This window comes from Trichechus manatus, unplaced genomic scaffold (genome assembly GCF_000243295.1).
Source record: "Trichechus manatus latirostris isolate Lorelei unplaced genomic scaffold, TriManLat1.0 scaffold00046, whole genome shotgun sequence".
Lineage (NCBI taxonomy): Eukaryota > Metazoa > Chordata > Mammalia > Sirenia > Trichechidae > Trichechus > Trichechus manatus.
Window position 1 is genome coordinate 3,671,416 of NW_004443982.1, and position 25,091 is coordinate 3,696,506.

The 25,091-nt window shown below is 52.6% G+C and overlaps 2 protein-coding genes across 4 annotated transcripts; both read left to right on the forward strand.

Annotated features, from left to right (window-relative positions):
• The first annotated feature begins 765 nt into the window (after positions 1-765).
• Positions 766-12,831, forward strand: SYP (synaptophysin). Its single transcript, XM_004376842.3, has 7 exons — positions 766-811; positions 1,960-2,025; positions 3,137-3,261; positions 5,790-5,985; positions 6,682-6,873; positions 9,111-9,435; positions 11,856-12,831. The coding sequence occupies exons 1-6, from the start codon at positions 776-778 to the stop codon at positions 9,429-9,431; spliced, it is 936 nt and encodes a 311-aa protein (XP_004376899.1). The 5' UTR covers positions 766-775; the 3' UTR covers positions 9,432-9,435; positions 11,856-12,831.
• Positions 12,832-14,957: 2,126 nt separating this feature from the next.
• On the forward strand, positions 14,958-25,018 carry PRICKLE3 (prickle planar cell polarity protein 3). Of its 3 annotated transcripts, none has more exons than XM_004376843.1 (9): positions 14,958-15,065; positions 16,446-16,531; positions 17,487-17,670; positions 19,755-19,868; positions 20,400-20,537; positions 22,222-22,425; positions 22,506-22,692; positions 23,501-23,800; positions 24,399-25,018. In XM_004376843.1, the coding sequence occupies exons 1-9, from the start codon at positions 15,024-15,026 to the stop codon at positions 24,962-24,964; spliced, it is 1,821 nt and encodes a 606-aa protein (XP_004376900.1). In that variant the 5' UTR covers positions 14,958-15,023; the 3' UTR covers positions 24,965-25,018. The 3 variants fall into 3 exon arrangements, with proteins under 3 accessions (XP_004376900.1, XP_004376901.1, XP_004376902.1); XM_004376845.1 differs by lacking the exon at positions 14,958-15,065 and adding an exon at positions 16,293-16,336; XM_004376844.1 differs by lacking the exon at positions 19,755-19,868 and having other exon boundaries at positions 14,988-15,065.
• Positions 25,019-25,091: the final 73 nt, after the last annotated feature.

Consider the following 25,091-nt stretch of genomic DNA (forward strand, 5'->3'; position numbering starts at 1 on the left):
GTAGTCAATTAAGAGAAGGCTGAGGAATAAATAGGACATTAAGTGTAGGCAGTTGGAGTAGGCAAGAATTTGACTAAGAAGAGAGAAATAGGGGAGATGGTTGGAGGGTGAGGGAGGGGTCTTTGGGAAGTGTTTAAAATTCAAAAGAGATGGGTGATGGTTACACAACATGTTAATGTAATTGATGCCAGTAAGTTGTACACTTGAAATATATTGAATTGTCAAATGTTGTGTTATATATATTTTTACAACAATAAAAAAATAGAAGAGAGAAGGAACCCTCAAGACCTTGAACTATGTTTAAATTGCAGGGACTCTGGATCTTGCCAATTACTAGTTGGGTGACCTTGCGCGAGTCACTTAACCTCTCTGGGACTCATTTTCCTCATCTGTGAAAATAGGGATGATAACAGTCTCTACCACATGGGGTGTTGTGAGGATTAAATGAGTGAACACATTTAACAAAGTCAGAAAAGGCCTGGAAAAATGTCATACTGCATGATCGAGCCGTCCTCCTCTCCCCACACCTCTAGCTGTGTTTTCAGAGTGAATGATTGTTTTAGAACGGTCTCATTGCTCCAGTCTCAGGAATGGAACGACAGGCCCAAGAGACTTCGGCACAGCCCGCGCTGCGCAGCCGCGAGCGGGGGGCCGAGGCGGGGGACGCGAGGGGCGGAGCTGCAGCTTCCTGGGCTGTTCCGGCGATCGCACGCCCCACCCGCCGCGCCTGGCGCCCGCCCTTGCTAACAGGCGCCTTCCGCCCCCCGCATTGCTGATGCTGCTGCTGGCCGACATGGACGTGGTGAATCAGGTATGCGCTCCAGCACCACGGACAGAGCTCGCCGCTCCCCGGCCTCCTGGCCCCGGTCGCACCGACAGCTGCATCTGAGGTGGTGGCAGGGTACTGGCAGCAGAGTCCCGGTCCCCCGGCTCGGGGGTTCGGTATCTGCGGCAGGCGAGGGAAGGGAGGGTGAGATGGAGAAAAGGGGTGCGCTCATTGCCGCAGTGGGAGCCCCCAGAAGCCGCGTTCTTCCCTGGAGTCCTGGGGTGGGGGGAGAGGGGCCCTGGGGCTGGGGTCAGGGCAAGGGGTGCGCGGAGGGGGAGTAGAAGGAAGAGAGGGAGGGGGGCTGCGGATAAGCTAGGAAATAGAGCGACAGAAGGTGCGGGGGTGAGGGAACGGGGGGGGGGTAGGGCTGGTGCCCTTCCCTCCCAAACACAAATGATACCCCCTTAGACGACCTCCAGAGCAGAACTAGGGAGCCGATCTGGCTTTGCCTCTCCAAAACATCAGTTTCTTCTCACCCAACACACATCCAGTGAAGCCATGTCCGAACTCTCCCCCCACCTTAATCAGCCCAGACCCTCTCCGCCATCTCAATCATCTTCACCACCTCAGAACCTCACCCCCTCCCTAACCAGTACCAACCCCTCCCCATCTTCATCACCTAAGACCACCCCCACTACCATCTGACTCACCTTCACCACTGCAGACCCTTCCCCCCCAACCCGACTCCCTCCAAGGTATGACTCACCTTCACCCTCAAGACCCCCTCCCCCACCCTAATGAACACTGACTCTCTCCCCATCCTCCCGCTTTAGCCCCTTTGCCATCTGACTCATCTTTACCGTTTCAAGCCTTCTCCCCTTCCCTAACTAGTCCTAATCCCAACCCCATCTTCCTCACCCTTGACCTCCACTGCCGTCTGACTCATCATCACCGCAAACCTCCTCCCCTAGACCTTCCCCACCAGTCCTAAACCCCGAGGGTCTTCTCTCATAGCCCCTGGTTCTCACACCTTTCCCAAAGTGTCACTTTCTCCCTCTCACCCCTTCTCTGAATGTCACACACTCCCGAGGTCACATGCCCCATCCTCAGGGATCTTCGCCTGGCAGCCTCGCCCCTCACCTCCCTCTCCGCCCCCAACTCCCCCACGCCCTCCCCGCCATTTCTCTCCTCAGCTGGTGGCCGGGGGTCAGTTTCGGGTGGTCAAGGAGCCCCTCGGTTTCGTGAAGGTGCTGCAGTGGGTAAGTGTGGGCCAAGCTACGGGGGAAAGTGGAGGGTGAGAAGGGAGGTAGTGGGATCTTAAAGAGCAGAGGTGGAGTGGAGGTGGGGAGCAAGGAATGGATCCCCATGGGTGAGGGCAGGGGGAATGGGGGAACTGGGTTCCAGAATGAAGTCCCAGGGGCTTGGGGCCAGAGAACAGATGGGCTGTGATGTCACATAGGGCCAAGGGTACCCACATCATGAAGTGGCAGATTGTGATGTCCTGCTTCCCCTCCTAGGTGAGGGAGGGGAGGGGAGGGGAAGCTTGTAGCCCTTTGGGGGGGATGTGAAGCCAGAGAAACCCAGAGACAGTGAAGGAGACAGAGAGAATGAGAGACAGAGAAAAGATAAACAGAGATGGAAATACTGAGGAAAAAGAGATGCAGAGATGAGAGAGAGAGAGAAGGCAAACAGAAAGAGACAAAGGGAGACAGAGACACAGAGAACAGAGATGCAAAGAGAAATAGACACAGTGAAACAGGCAGGAAATGAGGTGAGGGAAAGAGAGAGAGAAAAGAAGCCACTGACACACAGAGAGGCATGAGAGAGACAGACAGAGTGAGAGAGAACCATACAGAGACCAAATGAGAGACAGAGAAAGAAAGAAAGACACAGAGAGACAGACAGAAAAAAGACAGAGGCAGAGACACACATATTGACTAGAGAGTCAGGCAGAGAGAGGAACATAGACAAAGGCAAAGAGACATCTGAGAAAGACAGGCACGCAGAGAAACAGAGACAGAGATGCCAAGAGAAATAGAGACACAGAACAGAGACAGAAACAAATACAGAGAGACACAGAAATTGACTAAGACAGGCAGAGAGAGAGGGAGGAGAAGGGAGGGAAGACTGTGGGGGTCAGAGCAGTGAAAGTAAAGACAGAGGAGACACAGGGAGAGATAGAGGCAAGAAGAGACAGCCATACCCCTGTAATCAGCTTGCCCTTGGACTCGATGAGCCCTGATTACAGAGTGGGGGTGGGGACTGGCCCATCTGCTGCTGCCTGTGATGGGCTCCTGCTCTGTCCAGAGGAGGGCAAACCCCCACACGTGCACACAGGCTCACCGGCCATCCCCATCCCTGCTGCCCAAGGTCTTTGCCATCTTCGCCTTTGCCACATGTGGCAGCTACAGTGGGGAGCTCCGGCTGAGTGTGGAATGTGCCAACAAGACCGAGAGTGACCTCAGCATCGAGGTCGAGTTCGAGTACCCCTTCAGGTGTGCCTACACCCCACCACACCCCTGGGATACCCACAGACCTGGGAGAGGGTAGGGGAGGATCAAGATAGGCCAACTCCTCATCCCTGGTGGCCCCTACCTAGCCCCCACCTCAGGAAATCATACCCGTTCGGGTCACCACCCATGCACTGAGCACCTACCTTGTGCCTGGCACTGCCCTGGACATCTAGGATACTGTGGTAAGCAAGACAGACATAGGCTGTGCCCTCCGGCTATGTTCCAGAGTGAGGAGGGGGCGGAAGACAAGCAATAGACAAGAGTCAAAAGTAAAAGATATTTATTCATCTTAAATAATAAGCACACGGTAGGTGCTCAATTAATGTTAGCCAATATTATCCAATCCCCATTAATTCCATACACATTTTTTGAGAACTTAGTGTATGCCAGGTACTGCTCAAAGTGCAGGGGACATAGCAGTGAACAAAACAGACCTAAGTCCCTACCCTTGTGGAACCAACATTATAACAGATAAATTAATAAAAAGGATAATTGCAAATTGGGAGAAATTCAAGGAAGGGATCCTCATGCAGGGTTTTATGATAGAGAATAATGAGTGCTTCTTAGATATAGGCAATAATTAAACTCAGTTAAACAATTCCGATAGTTCTTGAGCTCATACTGTATGCTGGACACTGCTGGATGCCAGGTATACAAGAATGAGCACAAACAGGCATGGCTGCTGCCCTCCCACAGATATTTACCTCCTGGGGGATGGGAAAACAGAGACCCACAGGCACAATTTCTGGAGAGGCCTCTGAGGGCCTGAGTTCAAATCTAGACTCCTCCATTACTTGGACAAATCACCTAAGTGCTCTAGGTCTCAGTTTCCTCATCTGTAAAAGGGGATAATAACAGTACCCGCCTCACAGAGTTGTGTATAATCAATGAGTTAATACTTGTAAAGGGCGTAGAATAGTGCAGGGCACACAATAAGCGCACCATAAGTGTTGTTAAGCAAAATAAATAGAAAGTAATCAGGAAAGAGGTCATAGACTGAGTAGGAAATTGGGTTTTTCCTGAGCACGTAAGGATAAATGCAGGCTCAGGAAATCACCCAGTGGGGAGAGGGGAAAGTGAAAAGAAATGAAAGCCCAGAACAGGCCCTGAGCAATGATAGAAAGAAGAGGAGCTGCCAGGAAGGCGTAGTCTGAAAGGTAGGAGGGCAACCTGGGAGCCACCTTTTCACAGAAGCCAGAGAGGAAAGAGTTTGGGGAAGGAGGGGTAGTTGGCAGTCATGAAATTCTGGTGAGCCAGCCCCTTGGGAATCCATAAGACCACAGGAGTCCCCTGTGGACCCCCACGCCTCCAACACCTAGGACCTTAAATCCTGATTTTCTGCCCTTTACGCACGTCTCCCAGAGAAAAATCTCTGCCCTGGGTCCCCCTAACCAAGCCTCCTCCCTCACCCCGCTTCCCTGTTACCCTGCAAGGACTCCTCATTCCCCTTTGGTGCCTTGTAGGTGACCAGTAAGTGTTGACTCCTTCCCTCAGGACCTTTGCTACCCAAGGGCACCAGCACCATTTGCTCAGTCTCAGGATCCTGAGGCCAGAGCTTTGGGACTCCACACCAATCCTTCCCCTCCACACATGCCTTCCCAATCTGCCCCTGTCCCCCTCACATACACACATCCTGTCCCAGGATCCCTTCTACGCTCCTGACTTTCTGTTTGTTTCTTCCTGTTTTGTAGTCTCTGGGCTCTCAAAAGCATAGTTTTTTGTTTTTTTCTCTTAGAGACCTGAAGAAGTTTGGGGGGAAGAGTCAACATGATATAGGGGAAAAACACTGGGTTCAAATCCCAACTTTGCCATTTCCTTGCCAGCTATGTGACTTTAGGCAAGTTAATCCACTTCTCTGAGCCTTTGTTTCCACCTCTACATTTCATTCAATAAACATTTATTGAGCGCCAACTATGTGCCCGCACTGTTCCAGGCCTTGGGGATATGGCAATGAACAACACAGAGGAACTCCTGCCCTCTTGGAGTCACAGCAAAAATCAAGATAAATAAGTAAAATACACGGTATGTCAGATGGTGATCACTGCTACAGAGAAAAATGAAGCAAGGAGGGGGGCTAAAGAGTGCTGGTGGAGTTCAGTTTAATTTTAAATAGTGAAATAGAGAAGGCCTCACTGAGAAGGTGATAGTTGAGCAAAGCTTAAAGGAGACAAGGGAATGAGACAAGCATATATCTAGGGGAAGGGCATTCCTGGCAAAGGGAACAGCCAGAACAAAGACCTTGAGGTTAGAGAGTGCCTAGCATGTTCTAAGAGTAACAAAGAGGTCAGAATGGCTGAGTTGGAGTGAGGGATAAATAACATCTATTTCTCCAGAATGCTGTGAGCAATCAATGAAACGTGATTGGTGCATAGTAAGTGCTCTGTGGATGGTTATTTCCTCTTCTTCCTGGGACCTTGTCAGAATCTGGGGGGGGGCCCATGACTGGGCGGGGGTGGGTGAATGAAGGGGTTCTCCAGGGCTGGGCCAAACCTGCCCACTTCTCTCTGCAGGCTGCACCAAGTGTACTTCGACGCACCCACCTGCCGAGGGGGCACCACTAAGGTCTTCCTAGTGGGGGACTACTCCTCGTCAGCCGAATTCTTTGTCACAGTGGCTGTGTTTGCCTTTCTCTACTCCATGGGGGCTCTGGCCACCTACATCTTTCTGCAGAACAAGTACCGAGAGAACAACAAAGGGCCCATGCTGGTGAGTCTCCATAGCCACTTGCATGGAGGGCCATGGGGACACAGAGCCTCAGGGACACAGCCATGCTCATAGGCCACATCAAATTCCAGACAGGCACCCACACAAGCAGCCACCATAACAGCCTCACATGCTGCTACTGTGAGTCCACACCAGGAATCAGGGACATGGAGCCACGGGGTCACAGAGACATACTCACAGCCTACACAGAATCCCACACAGGCCCACACTTGTGAACCTGCCAGCTCTCATACGACCATGCACTCTGGATCAAAGAAAGGCGCACACATAGGCCCCATGTCACAGCCATGCATGTCATCATGCCACACAATCACACTGATTCCTACACAGCTGTACTCATATGCCCTCATCCCAGACACAAAAGGACACAAATTCATACATGCAGATGAAAGTGGAAAGACATATTCCTTTCCACAGATTTGGAAACCATCCCACAGATTCCTCCATCACCCCCACACATATATCACAATCACACTCCCACACCCTCTTGTCATGTACATACACACAAGCCCATGCTGGGAGAAGCATCTTTAGGTGGAAGTGCTGGGGGCTTCAGGGCTTGACAGGCCTCTTCCTGGGGACTCCCACTCCGAAAAGCCTGTGATCGGAGGAGGCCCCATGGCTGGACAAGCAGCAGCCCATTCACGGTGCCATCTCCTCCACCCTCGCCTGCCCTAGGACTTTCTGGCCACAGCAGTGTTTGCCTTCATGTGGCTGGTTAGCTCATCGGCATGGGCCAAGGGGCTGTCAGACGTGAAGATGGCCACAGACCCAGAGAACATTATCAAGGAGATGACTGTCTGCCGCCAGGCGGGGAGCACATGCAAGGAGCTGAGGGACCCTGTGACCTCTGGCCTCAACACCTCAGTGGTGAGCCCTGGGAAGCCGGCTGGGCCGGCTGGAGGGAGGGGCTGGGAAATTTGCGGTCTGATGTGGGGAGCGGTGGAGAGAGAGAATGAGAGAAATCCAAGAAGGCTACCTGGAAGAGGCATGATAAAAACAGAGCCCTGAAGGATGAGATAGGGATTGTGACCACTATGATGCCACAGGTCATCCCCAAGAGAGGACCACAAGACCTACTGTCCAGATTAGGTTTGGGAGAACTTGAGCCCAGACCCAGACTAGTCATGTAGAATCTCTGGCAACTCCATCTCCTCTTGGGACACAGTTTCCTCATGTGCAAAATGAAGAAATAACTTGAAATGTTACCCACTAATCGCTCCCTGGTGGCCACAGTCAGACTGTGTGGGCTCAAATCCCAGCTCTGCCATTTGAAAGCTCTGTGACCTGAAACTCATTACCCTCTCAGGCCTCAGTTTGAGCGTGTAAACTGAAGACTAATAATAGGTCCTGCTCCAAAGTTGAGTATTTAGTAAACTGATAACATACAAAGTGCTTAGGAAAGGGCCTGACATGTGGTAAGTTGTATATAAGTGTTATAGATGTATACCTTTTATATGAATTTATTATATAAATATATAGTTTATACATATTATATATGTAACGTGTGTATAATGTGTGTATATTATATGTATGTATATATATATATATGTATATATATATACACGCGTATAGTATATATGGAGTCCCTGGGTGGTGCAAACAGTTAATGTGCTGGGCTGCTTACCAAAAGGCTGGAGGCTTAAGTCCACTCAGAGGCACCTCAGAAGAAAGACCTGACAAGCTACTTCCAAGAAACCAGCCACTGTAAACCCTATGGAGTACAGTTCTACTCTGACACACATGGGGTTGCCATAAGTTGGAATTAACTCAGCGGCAACTGGTTTTGATTATATAATGTACAAAAAAGACCAAACCAATTGCTGTCGAGTTGATTCCGACTCATAGCGATGCTATAGGACAAAGTAGAACTGCCCCCATAGGGCTTCCAAGGAGCAGCTGATGGATTGAAACTGCTGACCTTTTGGTTAGCAGCTGAGCTCTTAACCACTGTGCCACCAGGGCTCCATATAATATATATACATATATAATTCTAGGATGATAAGATTTCAATATTCTCTTCTGGCACTTGCTGGCTGTATGACCTTGGACAGTTTAGCCTCTCTGGGCCTGTTTCCTTAACTGCAAAATAGAGATATTACTTCTTGTCCCAAAACTGAGTTTTAAATGAGCTAATAACATGTAAAGAGAGCCCTGGTGGTGCAGTGGTTAAGAGATCGGCTGCTAACCAAAAGGTCATGGTTTGGGGATTCGAATCCACCAGCTGCTCTAGGGGAGAAAGATGTGGCAGTCTGCTCTGGTAAAATTACAGCCTTGGAAACCATATGAGGCAGTTCTGCTCTGTCCTACACGGTCACTGTGAGTTGGAATTGACTGGACGGCAAAAGGTTTGGGGGGAATAACATGTAAACTGCTTAGAAGAGGGCTTGTCATATAGTAAACGTTATATAAAATGTTTTATGTGTTATATATTTATATTAAGTCCATATATTTATATTTTAATATGAAAGTACATATATATATTTATGGAGCCCTGGTGGTGCACTGGTTGAGAGCTCAGCTGCTAACCAAAAAGTCCACCAGCCACTCCTTGGAAACCCTATGGGGCAGTTCTACTTTGTCCTATAGGGTCGCTATGAGTTGGAATTGACTTGATGGCAATGGCATATATATATTTATACCTGTGTATTTATACATATATTTGTATATACATATATATGTGTTTATATACATCTATAAGTGGTATATCTATATATTTAATAAAAAATTATGTTTACATTTAACTAAACATATTACAAATTTAAATTTATGTATACTATTATTATATACATGTAAAAACGTGTATATATGTAAACGTATGTGCAAATATGTAAATACCTATATATGCAATACTGATAGATCTCAACATCACCAGAAATCTGAATTCTAATACTCCTCCTCCCTGCCTCCCACACACACACAAAGTAATTTTTCTGCACATTGACGTTCTCACGGTGGGACTTGAAGGGTCCAAGTTTCAGAAACCACTACCCTCCGGGAGCTCCTACATCCTTGCACCTCGCCCATTCCTGCGCTCGGCCTCGACGTTCCCCAGGGCCGTCAAGGCAATGGGCGTGGGCCGACAGCCGGGCCTTGTCTCCCCACAGGTGTTTGGCTTCTTGAACTTGGTGCTCTGGGTCGGCAACCTGTGGTTCGTGTTCAAGGAGACAGGCTGGGCCGCCCCGTTCCTGCGCGCGCCCCCTGGCGCCCCCGAGAAGCAGCCGGCGCCCGGGGACGCCTACGGCGAGGCGGGCTACGGGCAGGGCCCCAGCGGGTACGGGCCCCAGGATTCGTATGGGCCCCAAGGCGGCTACCAACCCGATTACGGGCAGCCCGCCGGCAGTAGCGGCTATGCGCCCCAGGCCGACTATGGGCAGCAAGGCTACGGCCCGCAGGGTGCGCCCACCTCCTTCTCCAATCAGATGTAACCTGGTGAGTGACTGGCGGGCGGTGCGGCCAAGGAGGGTACAAAGAAGGAGACGGGCGGGTCAGTGAAGCAATAAAAGGCAGGAGAAGACATGCACTTAGGGAGCTTGCCGGGCAAGTAAGGGCGGAAGTATGCAGACTCCAAAAGAGGCAGGGCTACAGCTGATAGAAAAACTAGCCAATGAATAGAGAGCAGAAGGGTGGTGCTTGAAGACAGGTGGAATGAAGAACCAATGGGAGAAAGAAGTGCAGCTCTGCGGGAAAGGGAAAGAGAAGCGGGCAGAGCAACCAACGACAAGAGGAAAGTTGCGCAGTTGCGAATCAGCGGAGTGCAGGAGCCACGGAAGGGTAGAAGAGGTGGGCCTTAGAAGTTATTGATGAGCCAATAGGAGATAAGACCAATGGTGATGCTAAACGGGCTTGGGTCCTGAAGGTCAGACGAGCTGACCAATCTGGGAGGAGGTGTTAGATCTGCCGCCCTTCCCCAACCCTTGAGGTGAATGAATGAGGTGGTGTGGAATTTCAAAGAAGGAAAAGGGGCGGGGCGGGAACACTAGAAAGACTTGAGGGCCTTCGTGCTGAGCCTTACAGGAGAAGTGAGGGGTCCCTGGCTGACGCAAATGGTTAAGCTCTGGACTACTAACCAAAAGGCGGTTCAAACCTACCCAGAGGTGCCTCAGAAATAAGGCCTGGCGATCTGCTTCCAAAAGGTCACAGCCTTGAATACCCTGCACACATGGGGTCGCCATAAGTCGGAATTGACAATAACAACAAAAGAGAAGTGAAGTTTCCATAGACTGATATGAGGGGAGAAAGTGGGAAGAAAAGGTGTTGTTTCTGGTAGGGGGATGGCAGATGGGGCAACACGTGGGTGGGGGTAGTTTCTGGCACTGGGTTGGTGAGAATGGAAAGGGCAGGGAGGAGTTTTTAGGCATCCCACATCTAATTCATCAAAAAATCTTGTTGGCTCTACCTTCAAAATAGATCCATAATTCTCCCACTTCTCATTAATCATCTCTCCCCTAGATCTATACACACACTTCCACTCCTACACACACACCTCCACTCACTGACATTCTGTTTTGCTCACAGCATCCAGAGAGATTCTGTTAAATCCTAAATCAGGCCAGGACCCTCCTCTGCTCAGAACTCTGCCACAGCTCCCAACTTTCTCAGATTAAAAGCCAAAGTCCTTGCTGTGGTTACTTTTCTGACCTCACTTCCTACACTCTCCCCCTCAATCACTCTGCTGCAGCCACACTGGCCACCTTGTTGTTCTCAAGCATTCCAGGCACAGTCCAGCTTCAGGGTCTTTGTACTTGATTCTTTCTTTGCCTGGAGTTTCACAGCCACACACACTGATAACCTTACCTGGCCAGCACATTCTCATCCTTTTGGTCACTTAGAGAGGTCTTGCCTGACTACCCTGTCTAAAAGTTATTACTGTGCTTTTCTTTATCACAACCTTCAATTATTAGTTATATGTTTGTTGACTGTCTCCCCAACTAGACTAGGGGATGTGACCATGCCTTATTCATGTTGTACACCCATCACCTGGAGCACTATTAATGTTAAGAAACATTTATTGAGTAAATAATAGAAACAACATAGCATAAAACATTTTACTCTTCTCTGCTCAAAACCCTCCCACTGCTCACACCTCATCCAGAATCAAGGCTAAAGTCCTCACAACCTGGTCCACAAGGCCCTGTATAACCCCATTACCTACCTGTCTGACCTCACCTTCTACCACTCTTCCCCTCACTCATTCCACTTCAGCCCCTCTGGCCTCCTTGCTGTTCTTCAAATACACTAGACATGGTCCCACCCACGGACTTTTACACTGGTTTGTTCCCCCTGCCTGGAATGCTCTCTCTGCACCCCCCATCCATCTGTGTGGCTCATACCCTCACCTCAAGCCTTTACTCAAATCTCACTTCCTCGATGAGCTCTTCCCTGACCATCCTATTTAATATAGCAACCTTCACGTCTTGGCAACTCCTAATCCTGCTTACCCTGTTCGACTTTCCATTTTTTCCATTTCACTTATTATCTCCTTATGTCATACAACATAATTCACTTACGCATCATGTTCATTGTTTGAAGTCTATCTCCCCCTGCTACAATGTAAGCTCCCCCCAAACAGGGACATTTGTTTTGTTCAATTTAGTTTATTATCAATGGCTAGAACAGTATATTAATGGACTTTATTTTTTTTTTTTGGAGAGGGGTCCACCTTGCCTATTGAGAGCAAGATCAGGGATATCTTCCCATTAGGGGCTGCTGGGATGAACTCAAAGGGATATGAGTGAAGGGGGAATAAAGGAATAAAAGGCATGTCAGGCAGAGAGTGCAGCCTAACTCCTCCCTGAGGGCACCACCTGTGTCTGGGCATCCTCTCCTTTCTGTTTCTTTTGTCTCCACAGGTCAGTACAACCCAGGAGGACCCACGGGTGGGCAACAGTTCAGGAGAAGGCCTGCCCCCCTCCCCACCCCACACCCTAGGTCTCCACCCCTCAAGTTAGGAGACTCTGTCTTTGCTGTTTATATATATATATATATATATATATATATTTCTGTCTGAACCCTGCTGTCACTCCACTGTTCCCCATGCATTAGGGGCCCGGTCTTGAGTGGGCCCCTCTCTTAACCCTGTCCCTTCCCCTGTATTCCTCAGCCCCTCTCTGCTCCCCAACCCTGTCCCCTGAGGTTGGGGGCTCTGGAAGGGGACAGGGAGGGGACAGACCTTGGCTGCGTGGGGAAGGTGAGTGTAACTTCAGGCTCTCTCCCCTCTCTCCCTCCCTTTCTCCCAACTCTGGCCTTGGTTCTTCCAGCAATGCCTGAACAGGGGCCATTAGGGGAAATTCAACCCTGAGAGTGGGAAAAAGGCAGAGACTGGGGAGGGGGCTTGGGGTGGAGAGGACAACTTGGGACCCAAGGGTGGTCTTGGAGGGAAGCTCTGGAGGGGAGGGGACTAGTTAGCAGGGGATTTGGGTTCCACATATACTGGAGTCTAAAGAAGAGGGGCACCCTAGAGCATTCTGGTGGCAAGGCTTGGAAGGAGTCTGAAGGTGTGGTTTGAGAAGGGGTGGGGCTTTAGAGTAGGACTCTGTTCAATGGAAGGGGTGTGACTTGGGACTCTGAAGGTGGCTTGGAAGAAGTCTGAGGGAGTGCTTCTAGAGGGGTAGGGCTTGAATCAGCAGTAGGTGAGGCTCCAGAGTAGAGAGGACTTGGACTGGAACCATAGTCTATGGAAGGGGTGTGGCTTGGAACATACAGCAGGCTGAGCTTGATTCTAAAGGGGGCAGATCTTGAGCAAGACAAGAAGCGGAATTCAGGAAGGGGCCACACACACCTGGGGTGACGGTCATGGTCATGGTCTAGATGGACAGGGGCTTAGAGCGGGGCACGGATGTTGGTTTCAGAGGGGGCAGACCCCCCAGTGGGGTAGTGAAAAATGTTTTAAAGCCAGCGGGCTTGGGCAGTAGGGGATGGGGAGGCTTGGTCTGTGGCTGCGGGATATGTTTTGTTGGGGATGCCCCTTGACAAGCTAGGGATAATGCCCTGGGCAAGTTTGTGAACAGGAGTAGCCTGGGGAGAGCTGACAGGTATGGGTTGGAGGGTGAAAGGTGGGATCTAGAGAGAAGTACCCCCACACCCTTGCCCATCTCCATGACGGGACAGCTAGGAAATCAGAGGACAGAGCCAATAGGTCTGTGGGGCCAGCCCACCCCGTTCTCTTCCTCCCTCCTCCTTCAGCCTCTCTCCCTCCACCCCCCACCCCCGAGTCCCTGGGGTAGTTGGAGGCCTGGTCTGGAGCCCCTATCCTACACCCTCTGCTGTGTCTGTGACATCGGTAGTGCCTGTGATCATGTGTTGCCATTTTGTCTGGCCGTGGCCCCTCCCCCTCCCCTCCAGGCCCCCCTTCCCCCTCACGCCCTTCCGTATTTTTCGGAGACCCCCTCCCCGAGGAAGAACAAATATGATTAATTCTCCTTCCCTAAATAAACTCCTCAACCACCTAGTCAACCTGGCTCTGACTTCTCTGTGTGTCTTTTGGAGGGGGACAAGGGAAGAGATGCGGGAGAGGAGGTGGGAGGAAGCTCTGCCTCTGACTTGCTAGACACCTTCCCAGTTGCCCCACCATTTTGGGCCCCTCCCAGAGTATTATGCCAAGCTCCACCCTCTGCGAAGCCTTGCTACCCATCTAAGTCACGCGCTGAGTAGTCCTGCCCACTGACCCAGCGAATCCCGTCTTTCAAGGGCTTGGTTCAAATTCTGGTCCCTTAGTCCTGCCTCTTCCCAACCCCTATGGAGCCTGCCATCAAATCCTCAAGAGGTCCGAATATTACCACCACACTTCACAGCGAGACCCCACCCTACCCCTCCTCCGTATTCTTCAGACCCTGCTATCTCTCCATTTCCTTGCCTCCGCCCCAGCTGGAAAACCGGGAGACCAACTAAGCAGCAAGGCCGGGAGGCGGGGCGCCGGAATGAGTCACTCGTTAATTACCTCATTCCCGCCACAGCTCCTGGTTCCTCCCTGGGGCAAGGAGGGGCGGGAAGTGACAAGGATATGTGTAATGGTGGGAGGAGGGTGGTCCGCCGGCGCCCAAGATGAAAGGTCCGGCTGACCACCACCGGCCGCCGCCATGCCTAATTAGAGACCCCTGCCAGGCGCCAGAGTTCTAACCGCGGTTCGGGAATCCCCTCCTCCCAGCCCGGAGGCACAGCAAAGCCTGAGAGCGCGGAGGAGAGACTCCCAGCTCTGGGACTAAAACTCAGGGAACCGGATACTGAAGAGAGAAAAATGGAGGCGGTAGAGGGAAGGCTTTAAGATCGTCTCAGGACTTAGGGGGCATGACAGCTGGGGTTCTACGGATAGGGAGAGGCAGGGAAAGAGGGCCTGGGAACCTGGCCAATGACTTTAGCCCTTTCCCTATAATCTCATATAATCTTGGTACGGGGAGGAGAATGAGAAAGGGGTATATAAAACCTAGTTTTGTGATAAGGGCAAGGAAGCACGAACTGGGGCTGCGGATGGGGTTGGGGATCATTCTTGCCCCATTCGTCTGGGGGAAAGAGACTCTCAGAACATCACCAGTGGGGAGGGGGCCAAGAAGTGTCTTTAACCCATCCCCCAAATAAGCATTCCAGATAAATCGACACGAAGTGTCAATATAAGTACCCTAGCGGGCCACCCCTTCCAGTCAGGTCGCCGCCTCCAAGCACCCCCCGCCCCATCCATACACACTCTACAGAGCTCTCAATCCCTAGAGTGCCGGATGAGAAGCCCCGTGGCACATTGAGTTTCGGGGGCCTGTGTCTTCTGATGCCCAGCTCTGGCCCGGGGCGGGAGGGCAGGGGGCTTTCAGGTACCGCACTCCTGGGCTGCTTGACTCTTACCTTTAGACATGGGGCGCCTGGTCGGGGGACAGACAACAGGCCCGGGGGCGGGCCCTGCAAGGCGCGCTCCTCCCAAGCCGGTGTCAAGTTTACGGAACCGAGCTCCCCGGCTGGACGCGCGGCGGCCTGACGTACGCGAGGATTCCATTAGCCTGACCTGGTCCGGCCTGACCCTGCCCGGACGCGCCATGTTCGCGCGTGGGTCCCGGAGGCGTCGCTCCGGGCGCGCGGTGAGCGGGACTCAGGGCAGCGGTGGGGGCCAGGGGTAAACTGAGGCCCAGGCGAGGGGGCAAGGGATAGGGATATCGAGGAGGTGCTTGACGAAGGATCATTGGAACCCCCAACCCCAGAATCCCCAGACCCGAGGGGCTGGGGTTGCTGGAGGCGTGTGGGTGGAGGAACTTCTAGATCTGGTGGCCCATGTTCTCTAATCCCCTCTTCACCCACATTTATCAGCAGCCCGGAAACCTAGTGTGCTCCCCACTCGTGTGAATTATGGGAGGGGATTCTGAGGGTCAAAAGATTGGGTCCTGGGGTCCCGGGCTGAGCAGGGACCTCCTGAGCTTCTGAGGGAGGAGGCCCCCTGTACCTTGGGGGAACATAGCCTGAGGAGTGGGGTCCTACCTTTTGGGGTGCCTGAATGCTGAAGGTTTAGAGACTGGGATTTGGGGGAAGAGGGCTTCCTCCTGAGCCAGGGAGCTTTTGACTTCCTAGATAGGAGGGTCTCTCTTCCTTTGGAGGGGATTTCTGACTTGGGAAGGTGGAGTCTGGGTTTGGTGGTACAGTGAAGGAGTGAATAGTCCTAGGATCTGAGGAGTGAGGGCCAAGGCTTCTTGGGGTGGAGGTTTCTGAATGGAACAGGGGCTTCCTGAGGTCGCGGGGGAGGGTTCCCAGTTCCTTGGGGATGAGGCGATGAAGCCAGATTTTTGAAGAGGGGTTTCTGGCCAGAACAGGTAATTGGGATTCCTGAGGGTGGCGCTGTGATGAAGAGCTATGGCTGCTAACCAAAAGGTTGGCAGTTCGAATCCACCAGCCGCTCCTTGGAAACCCTATGGAGCAGTTCTACTCTGTCCTATAGGGTCGATATGAGTCGGAATCGAGTCGACGGCACTGGGTTTGGTTCTTTTGATTTTGAGATCCTGAAGGGAGGGGCTGGGCTCATGTGGGGATCCCAAGGAAGAGTGGGGTCCCAGACTCCTAAGTTGTGGAAACTGAGTGTTGCTGGCCTCACGGTTGGGAGGGGCTGCGGCTGAGGCCTAGGAGGGGACGTCCTGATTAGAGACTGCTCTGGTGGAGATAGTACTCCGAGTTCTGGGGGGGTGTTTGAGGCCTGGAGGGATCCGAGGCTGGGTAAAAGGGTCGTAGGTCGGCCTGGGGAGGGGAATTCCCCGAGAAATGGGCATATAGATAGGGAGGTGGCCTTAGCTGCCCCACCTCTGCCTCGGTCGTGTCCCCTCCCCCGGGCTCCAGGCGCTGTCCCAGCCTGCCCAGCGCTGCTCTGGTAGGACAGGCCCCAGCGTGCGGTCCGGGGCTCTGGAGTGGAGAGGCGGGCGTTGACTTCTCCCTCCTTGACTCTCATCGGGTCCCGCGTCTGCCTCGGCCCACTACAGCCTCCAGAAGCAGAGGACCCAGACCGTGGCCAGCCCTGCAACTCCTGCAGGGAGCAGTGCCCCGGCTTCCTGCTGCATGGCTGGAGGTAAGTGACCCCCAAGGTCCCGCCTTAGTCAGAGGGAGGCCTTCCGGGAAACCCTCTGAGGCTTAGGCCACGCCCTTAGACTTGAGCTTCACTCACAAAGACGCTCAGTTCCAGAGAGCCTAAAGCTCAAATTTAGATCCCAGACCCTGACTCATTCCGGAGTCCTGTTCCTAGGAGAGTCCCACCCACTACTCAGCCCCGCACCTGAAAGTGTCTTTCCAAGATTCTGAGTCCCAGCCCGAGGAAGATCCTCCGATCCAGGCTTAGAGCACCGCCCACCAATCTCCAGCCACTCCTCCACCCTTAGGTTCAGAACTCCTCTCCCAGACCCAGTGTCCTATCCTCCTACTGGAGTCCTGCACCCAAAAAGTCTCATAAAATACTGCAGATAGAGCCCACAGCCCCCAGACTCAGGGCCCTAACAACAGGCTCAGAGCCCTGCCCACAAGTTCAGAGCCTCATCACAGGCTAGAGCCCCACCTCTAGAGAAAGTTTCCCACAATATACAGAGCCAGTTCTGAGGGGAAGCCCCTAGATTTATAACTCCAGTCTCAGTCTCAGATCCCGCCCTACTCAGGCCCTGCTGTCCGGGAGAGTCTGACCCAAGACCCAGAGTGGAAAGGTCAATGGGTGTCCCTTAGGCCCCGCAGCCCCATCGCTTCACATCCTGCCCTCAGGCTCACAGCCCCTTCCACAGTTCACAGCCTTGCCCTCAGCTGGAAGCTAAGTTGCTCACAGCCAGCGCCCTCTTCCCACAGCCCGCCCACAGCCAAGACCTCAGCTCACAGCCAGACCTCCTCTCAGCCCCGCCCCCAGGTCCAGAGCCCTGTGACGGCTCAGAGCCCTGGATTGGTGATAATCCTGATGATAGTCCCTCAGCTGGGCTTCCTTGGGCTGCCGAGGGATCCAGGTGGGCAACCCCGTTAGTAACTGGCTCCCATCCCAACCCCCTTAGAAAGATCTGCCAGCACTGCAAATGCCCGCGGGAGGAGCATGCGGTGCACTCGGTGCCTGTGGACCTGGAACGCATCATGTGTCGGCTAATTTCAGACTTCCAGCGCCACTCCATCTCCGACGATGACTCAGGCTGTGCCTCTGAGGAGTATGCGTGGGTGCCCCCGGGTCTCAAGCCTGAGCAGGTGACCAGAGCCTGGCCACCCTCTCTCTTGTTCTCCAATGAGTACACACACACACTGGCCACCCTATCTCTTGTTCTCCATTGGGTACACATACACACACACGCACACACACACGCATGTAGGCACGCATGCACCCGCTCAGGTGGGAACCTGTTATGCTGTTTCTGGGGAGTGCCAGCGTGCGTGGTCAGACTGCAGGTGTCCTTCTGACCCTTCTGTGATCTAGGGGTGGTCAGCTCCCCACACTTCACTGGGAACTCTGGGTCATCACTAGACTAGTTCCTCAGGGCCTGTTCATCGCGCTCCTATTTTACCCCTTACCTCAGGCAGGAGGGGATTATCCAATAAGCAAGGTAAGCAAGAGCTTACTTGTGCTTATTTACTAATCTGTAGGGAACAATTAATAAGTAAACACAAGTTAGCCCATGCTTACCTTGCTTATTGAATAATTCACCCCTGACCTCAGGCTTTATCCCAGCACTTCATTCACCCCGTCTCCAGTTGATTCCTCCATTCAACAACTATTTATTGAGCACCTACTGTGCGTCAGACACTGTCCTAAGCATTGAGGACACAGCTTTGAAAACAAAAATATCTCTGCCTACACAGAGGATAGATTCCAGGAGGGAACAACAGCTAATAAAGAAACCTGTAAATATATGTCAGATGGTGCAAGGGAAGGGGGAGTGGGGAGAAAGAGAAATTAGAATTTTAAATAGGGTGCCCAAGTATGCCTCTCTGAAAAGCTGATGTCTGAGCTTCCCTGCAGGAGATGAGGAAGTGAGCCATGCAGATATCTGGGGTAAGAGCTATCCAGGCAAATAGAATAGCCAATGCAAGGTGGGAGTGTGCATGTATGAGGAACAGTGAGGAGACCAATGAGGCTGCAGCAGAGTGAGAGGAAGAGTGGTTGCAAATGAGGTTAGAGAGATGATGGGGGGCATGGAGAGGACTTTGGCTTTTACTCAGAATGAAGGGGAAGCCACAAGAGGATTGTGAGCAGAGGAGGGATGTGATCTGTCTTATGATTTAACAGGATCCCTCTGGCAGCTGAGTGTAGAACAGACTGTAGGGGCAACAGTGGAAGTAAGGAGACCAATGAGGAGGAGGCTACTGCAATAGCCCAGGTGACTGATGATGGTGCTGGCAATGGAAGTAGTGAAAAGTGGTCAAATTCTGGAAATAGTTTGAAAGTAGAGCTAGAGGATTTGCTTGTGGGGGTGAGAGAGAGAGGAGTCACAGATGACCCTAAGGATGGAGTTGCCATTAACTGATATGGGGAAAGCCAAGGCAGGAGCAAGTTTGAGGGATAAGACCTTAAGTTTAGTTTCGGGCATCTTGAGTTTGAGATGCTTGCTAGACATCTAAGTGGCGATGTTGACTGGAACTCAAAGGAGGGGACAGGGCTGGAAATACGCATTTGTGAGTCATTAGCCAATAGATAGTATTTACACCCATAAGGTTGAATGATTTTTATGGAGGAATAGATGGAATCACATGTCCTTCAAACAATCCTCCCTAAATAGTGTTTCTCTCAGCAGGGCTTTGGAGAGGACTTGGGCAGCAGGCAGTTGAAGCTTAGACTATGAGTACTGTGTTTTGCTGATTAAGTGTAGACCAAGCCTCAAACTTTCTATCCAGCTTGTGCCCACATTTTGTGACCCAGTGAACATTCTTCAAGTCAAAAGAGAAAGAATGAATAAGTCATGTCAAATGGACCTCAACAAAAATATTTTTTTTAAATTCTTACAAGTAGAACTTGCATTGATGTTGAGGGAGGAAGAGAATGTGAGGAGAGGAAGTGGAGACAGCAAATACAGACAACTCTTTTGAGGAATTTTTCTGTAAAGGGGAGGAGAAAAATGGGGCAGCAGCTGGAGGGAGAAGTGGAGTCAAGACATGAGGGAACTCTAGGCATATTTGTGACCTGACAGAAATGATCCGACCTGTAAGAAGGAGCGGTGAGGGAGTGAGTAGAAGTTTCCTCTGATGACTTTTTCTCAGAGAAGTAGGGACCCACCATCAATTGCATCTCAACTCACCCCAGTCTCAATTGTTTTCTCCTATCCCCCATGCCCTCCAAGGTATACCAGTTTTTCAGCTGCCTCCCAGAGGACAAGGTCCCCTATGTCAACAGCTCCGGGGAGAAATACAGGATCAAACAGCTACTACACCAGCTGCCACCACATGACAGTGAGGTGAGGAGAAGATAGAAAGGAAATGCCAGTAGGGAGCACAGCCTGGGTAAACGTAGGGCAGCTGGAAAGAAATGGGTAGGGTCTTAGGAGGAATAGGTGAGCTGATCTGAAGTGAATTGAGGTCAATGGTCTGGACAGGCAGGGGCAATCAGGGGACACTCCTTGGCAAAACCACAGATGGGCCTTGGAAGAAGTACCCAAATCCAAAACCCACTGCCGTCGAGTCAATTCCAACTCACAGGGACTCCACAGGATTTCCAAGGCTGTAAATCTCTATGGAAGTAGACTGCCACATCTCTCTCCTGAGGAGTCACTGGTGGTTTCGAACTGCCGACCTTTCAGTTAGCAGTCGAGTGTTTTAACCACTGCACCACCAGGGCTCCTTTGGAAGAAGTAAGGGGTGGCTATTGTAGGCACGAGGTGCCATCTAAACAAAGGCCTAGAAGTAGACTTTTTGAGGATGGATAAAATTTGGAAGAAGGTGGGGGCAGGCATCGAAGGAGGAGCCTGGAAGACCCCTACTCCCCCCAGGTACACTACTGCACAGCACTGGAAGAGGAGGAAAAGAAAGAGCTCAGGGCCTTCAGCCAGCAGCGGAAGCGGGAGAATCTGGGACGTGGCACTGTGCGCATCTTTCCCGTGACCATCACTGGGGCCATCTGTGAGGAGGTGAGCCATGGAGGGCCTAAGCAAGTGAGCAGTGCCTTTGCTGTAAGCCTCGGGGTGTAGGGTCCATCTCCCAGGCCCTCAGGATAGGAGGCCTGTCACTTAGACCCTAGTTATGTCTCTAGGGTACCCTCTGGTGATGGAGATGGATTCTGTCCCTCAAATCCTTGTGTTGGACGAGGACTGTCTCTAAGGACCCTGATAGGTGAGGGCTTATTCCTCAGATCCCACTGTTGGCCAAGGTCTGTCTCTAAGTAGGCCCTACTGGGTAGTACCTTCTCTATGGTTTCTTCCCCCAACCCAGGTAGTGACGTGGGTGTGGACAGTCTCTATGATCCTGCTATGGTTGGAACTTGCCCTTAAGAACTGACACACAGTGGCAAAGCCTGTCTCTGGAGCCCAGTAGTGGGTGGAATTTGTCTCCAGGTTCCCCTTGGTGGGTGGGACCTGTCCTCAGATCCTACTATTAGGTGAGGTCTGTCACTAAGGTCTTGGTGGGTGGAGACTATCTCTATAATCTCCCACAATGGGAGTGGCCTATGTCTATGGTTTCCCACCCCCTGTGGACAGGGCTTGCCTTCAAGGTCACCCACAATGGGTAGGGCCTGTCTCAAAGTTACTTTGTGGCACAGCCAGTCACAAAGGCCTGCAGATGGGTGTGAAAGGTGAGTAATAGTAGTAGCACCAGAACCTGTCTAACTTCAGGGGGGATAATGACCAGGATCATCCCAAAGCTGATTCCCATGAAGTGGAAGTCAGACACACCTCCACCCTCCAACCTTTTTATCAATTCTGACACCAGCCGACCCTTCCACAGCACTTACTACTTCTCTTCTAAGTTTGATAATCCATTGCAATGGTCACACAGAACTCACAAACCATACTTACAACTAAATGGTTTATTAAGCAAGTAACAGGGTACAACTCAGGATCAGGATCAACAGGCTACAACTCAGGATCAGGATCAGGAAGCATGTAGGCAGTCTCTCTTCTTCAGTGCAGGACAGTTCTCTCAGCTCCTCTCGGCTGTGCAGGCCTCCTCTCAGCCTTCTCAGGACAGGTTCCTCTTGGCCTTGCCATCTGTCACTACCAACTCTGCTGCTGGACCCCTTCCAGGCCTATCACTGTCTTCAGTGTTACAGCCCTTGACCCATGTTACAGCTCTTTTAGGAGGTTCCTTGCCTGCTCTTTCTCTCTTCTCTCTTTTTTCTTCTTCTGCTTCTGTCTGAAAAACCTCTGTGCAGTTGGCTGCATATATACACAAACTCCTTGTCAATTTCAAGGTATAGCCCTCCCACTAGGGCCATGAACTGACCAATCCACTCTCAGTAGGCCACAGACACTTCATTTGCATAGTCTATTGACCAATCCCTGCAAGGTGCATACCAATCACAGGGCAGACTGCAGCTGAAGATCAGACAAAAAGCATCAAACCACAATTTGTTTACAGCTTACCAGGAAATATCAATCAACCTGGACAAAAGTAACAAACCCTGTGGGGTAGAAAACTGGAGAAAGGTAACTCCTCAAGGCTTAGGGGAAAAATCTCTCAAGCTGTTTTTCCAAAGAACCAAGGCAAAAAGCCACATAAAGGAACTCATTTCACCACAATGGGGAGGCTCAAGTGTGGCATGATTCCATACATCTGACCATCTTGGTGATGGTGACAGTGTCTGTCATTTGGCAGTGTGGGAAGCAGATTGGAGGTGGGGACATCGCAGTGTTTGCCAGCCGTGCAGGCCTGGGTGCCTGCTGGCACCCACAGTGCTTTGTGTGTACCACGTGCCGGGAGCTGCTTGTGGACCTCATCTACTTCTACCATGCTGGCAAGGTCTACTGTGGTCGCCACCATGCCGAATGCCTGCGCCCACGCTGCCAGGCCTGTGATGAGGTGCGTGCCTCCCTGTCCAGGGGTGGGGTGGAGGGGGCAGGGGCAGGACCTTCTGACAGTCACAGATGGCCTCCTCCCAGATCATCTTCTCCCCTGAGTGCACAGAGGCCGAGGGCCGGCACTGGCACATGGGTCACTTCTGCTGCTTTGAGTGTGAAGCATCACTAGGAGGGCAGCGCTACGTCATGCGTCAGAGCCGACCTCACTGCTGCGCCTGCTATGAGGCCCGCCATGCGGAGTACTGTGATGGCTGTGGGGAGCATATCGGTGGGTGAACATGGAACTGGACAAAGGGATAGATTGATAGCTGGGCCACATCCCCACCCCACCAGGATTTCTCCTGTCCTCCAGGTCCCATTCTCATTATGCCCTATACTCTAAGTCTATCCCCATAGGCCTAAATCCTTCCCTGCAAGTCCCACCCCCAACATACTGCCTTATGCCATACTTTGTAAACCTCACCTATACCACACTAGGTCATGAACTACACATCTAGGCCTACCTCCAGAGTACCCTCTAATTCCCAGCCCCCCAGGCGACATCCTACCCTCTAAGCCTATCTCCTGCTATCCCAAGCTATGTCTTGTTCTCTAAGACTCTCGCCAGCCCATCAGCCTAGGTTAGGTACTACCTTTTTAACCAATACCTTGCCCTGTAAGACTCAGTCTTTAACCACTAAGACCACCCCTACCTGCTAAGCCCTGCTCCCCATCTAGGCCTCAGCCTTCAGGTCCAGCCTTCCACCCTCCTTCCACATGAAGCTACCCTTAATGTCTAAGCCTGGCCCACATCTTAGAGTCCAATGCCCGCCCCCACTCAGGGCTAGCCTTCTGGGAAGGGCACTCTGGGAAAGAAAGGGAGGAGAGAAGGTGGATGAGGAATCCTGGGTAAGGACCAAACCTTGGATTTCCTGCCTTCTCCCAAGAAGGGCCCTATTCCAGAAAGATGAGGAGGGTGTCCTGGGGCACCCTGCCTCAGATTGATTCCCTGCTTCCTCCTGGAAAAGGCTCCATTCAGGAGAGGGTGGGGGTGTGCCTGGGGACTCTGCCTCAGTGTTCCCCCTCTTGCCCTGCAGGCCTGGACCAGGGCCAAATGGCTTATGAGGGCCAGCACTGGCACGCCTCAGACAGATGCTTCTGCTGTAGTCGCTGCGGGCGGGCCCTTCTGGGCCGCCCCTTCCTGCCCCGCCGTGGCCTAATATTCTGCTCACGCGCCTGCAGCCTCGGGCCAGAACCCACTGCTCCAGGGCCCGGCAGCCGCAGCTGGAACGCAGGCACAGTCTCCGCACCGCTCGCGGCCTCCACAGCCTCTTTCTCTGCTGTCGAGGGGGCATCGGAGACGGCCACCAAAGGCACCAGCACCGAGTCAGCGCCTGGTGAGCCTCTTGGGCCCTGTCCAGTCCCGGCCCCGCCTCAACCGTGGACCGTCCCCTTGACTCGCCCAGGCCTTTCACCTGCCTCATCCCTGGCCCGCCATCCCCTCAGCCCAGGCTCCATCTCCGTACCTTTCCAGGCCCAGTCTCCAGCCCAAACTATATCCCCTTGGTGAACCCTAATTCCCCCCTCCTTCTGTACCGGCCCTGTCCTCTACCTCAACTTGTCCCTGCCTGAGCCCAAGTTCCTTCTCCTTTCTTCAACCTTCCCTCTTCTATCACAAAACTTGTCGGCTCCAGCCTATGCCCCGCCCCTCTTCATCTGAGGCCACTCCCCTATACCCTGACCCAGCCCCATGCATCGGTCCAGTCTTGTTCCTCCTCCTGCATTCTTACTTCCAACCTCCTCTTCTCCAGCCAAAGCCTGCTCCAGGCATTGTACTCCTTGGACCTCCCACCTCCCTGCTCCTTTCCGACCCCTATCCCCACTTTCCCACTCCTGATGGAGGGGAAATGGAGAGAAGGCCCTTCCACAGGCCTCCCCGCGGAGGTGACCAGGGGAGGGCAGACACAAGGAATCGCTCCGTCTCTCCCTTTCCAGCTGCAGGTCCTGAGGAGCCCGTCCGCTTTCTGCGAGGGGCTCCCCACCGCCACTCCATGCCTGAGCTGGGGCTCCGAAGTGCCACCGAGCCACCCCGCCAGCCAGACCCGCGCCTGGAAGACGGTGCCTTCGGCCGCCACAGCGCCCCGCGCGTCAGCTTCCGCGACCCTCTGGTGTCTGAGGGAGGCCCGCGGAGGACCCTGAGTGCGCCCCCAGCCCAACGCCGCAGGCCACGCAGTCCCCCGCCCCGGGCCTCCAGCCACCGCCGCCGTCAACACCACCATCGCCGCCGCCTTCCGGGCAGACATAGACACCAATGCGATTTAGGATCGGGGTCGGACTCAGGATCTTGCTCCAGCTCGCCCTCCAGCCCCAGTTCTGAGTCCTCAGAGGACGACGGCTTCTTCTTGGGGGAACGCATCCCGCTGCCCCCGCATCTGTGCAGGCCTGTGCCAGCTCAGGACTCTACAACTGAGACAGCCAACTCCCCACCCCCACGGCCCCTTGGGGACCCGCGCCCAGGGATTCCTCGCCAGGCCCGAGACAAGAACTGTATAGTGGCTTGAAGTCTAGGCAGTCCTGGGTGAGGGTGTCCATTCTCGAGTCAGTGTAGATGATAACCCCCCAACCTGACTCATAAGCCCCCTTCCTTCCTCCCTCGTGTTTGTATTATTGAAATAATAACTTAATATT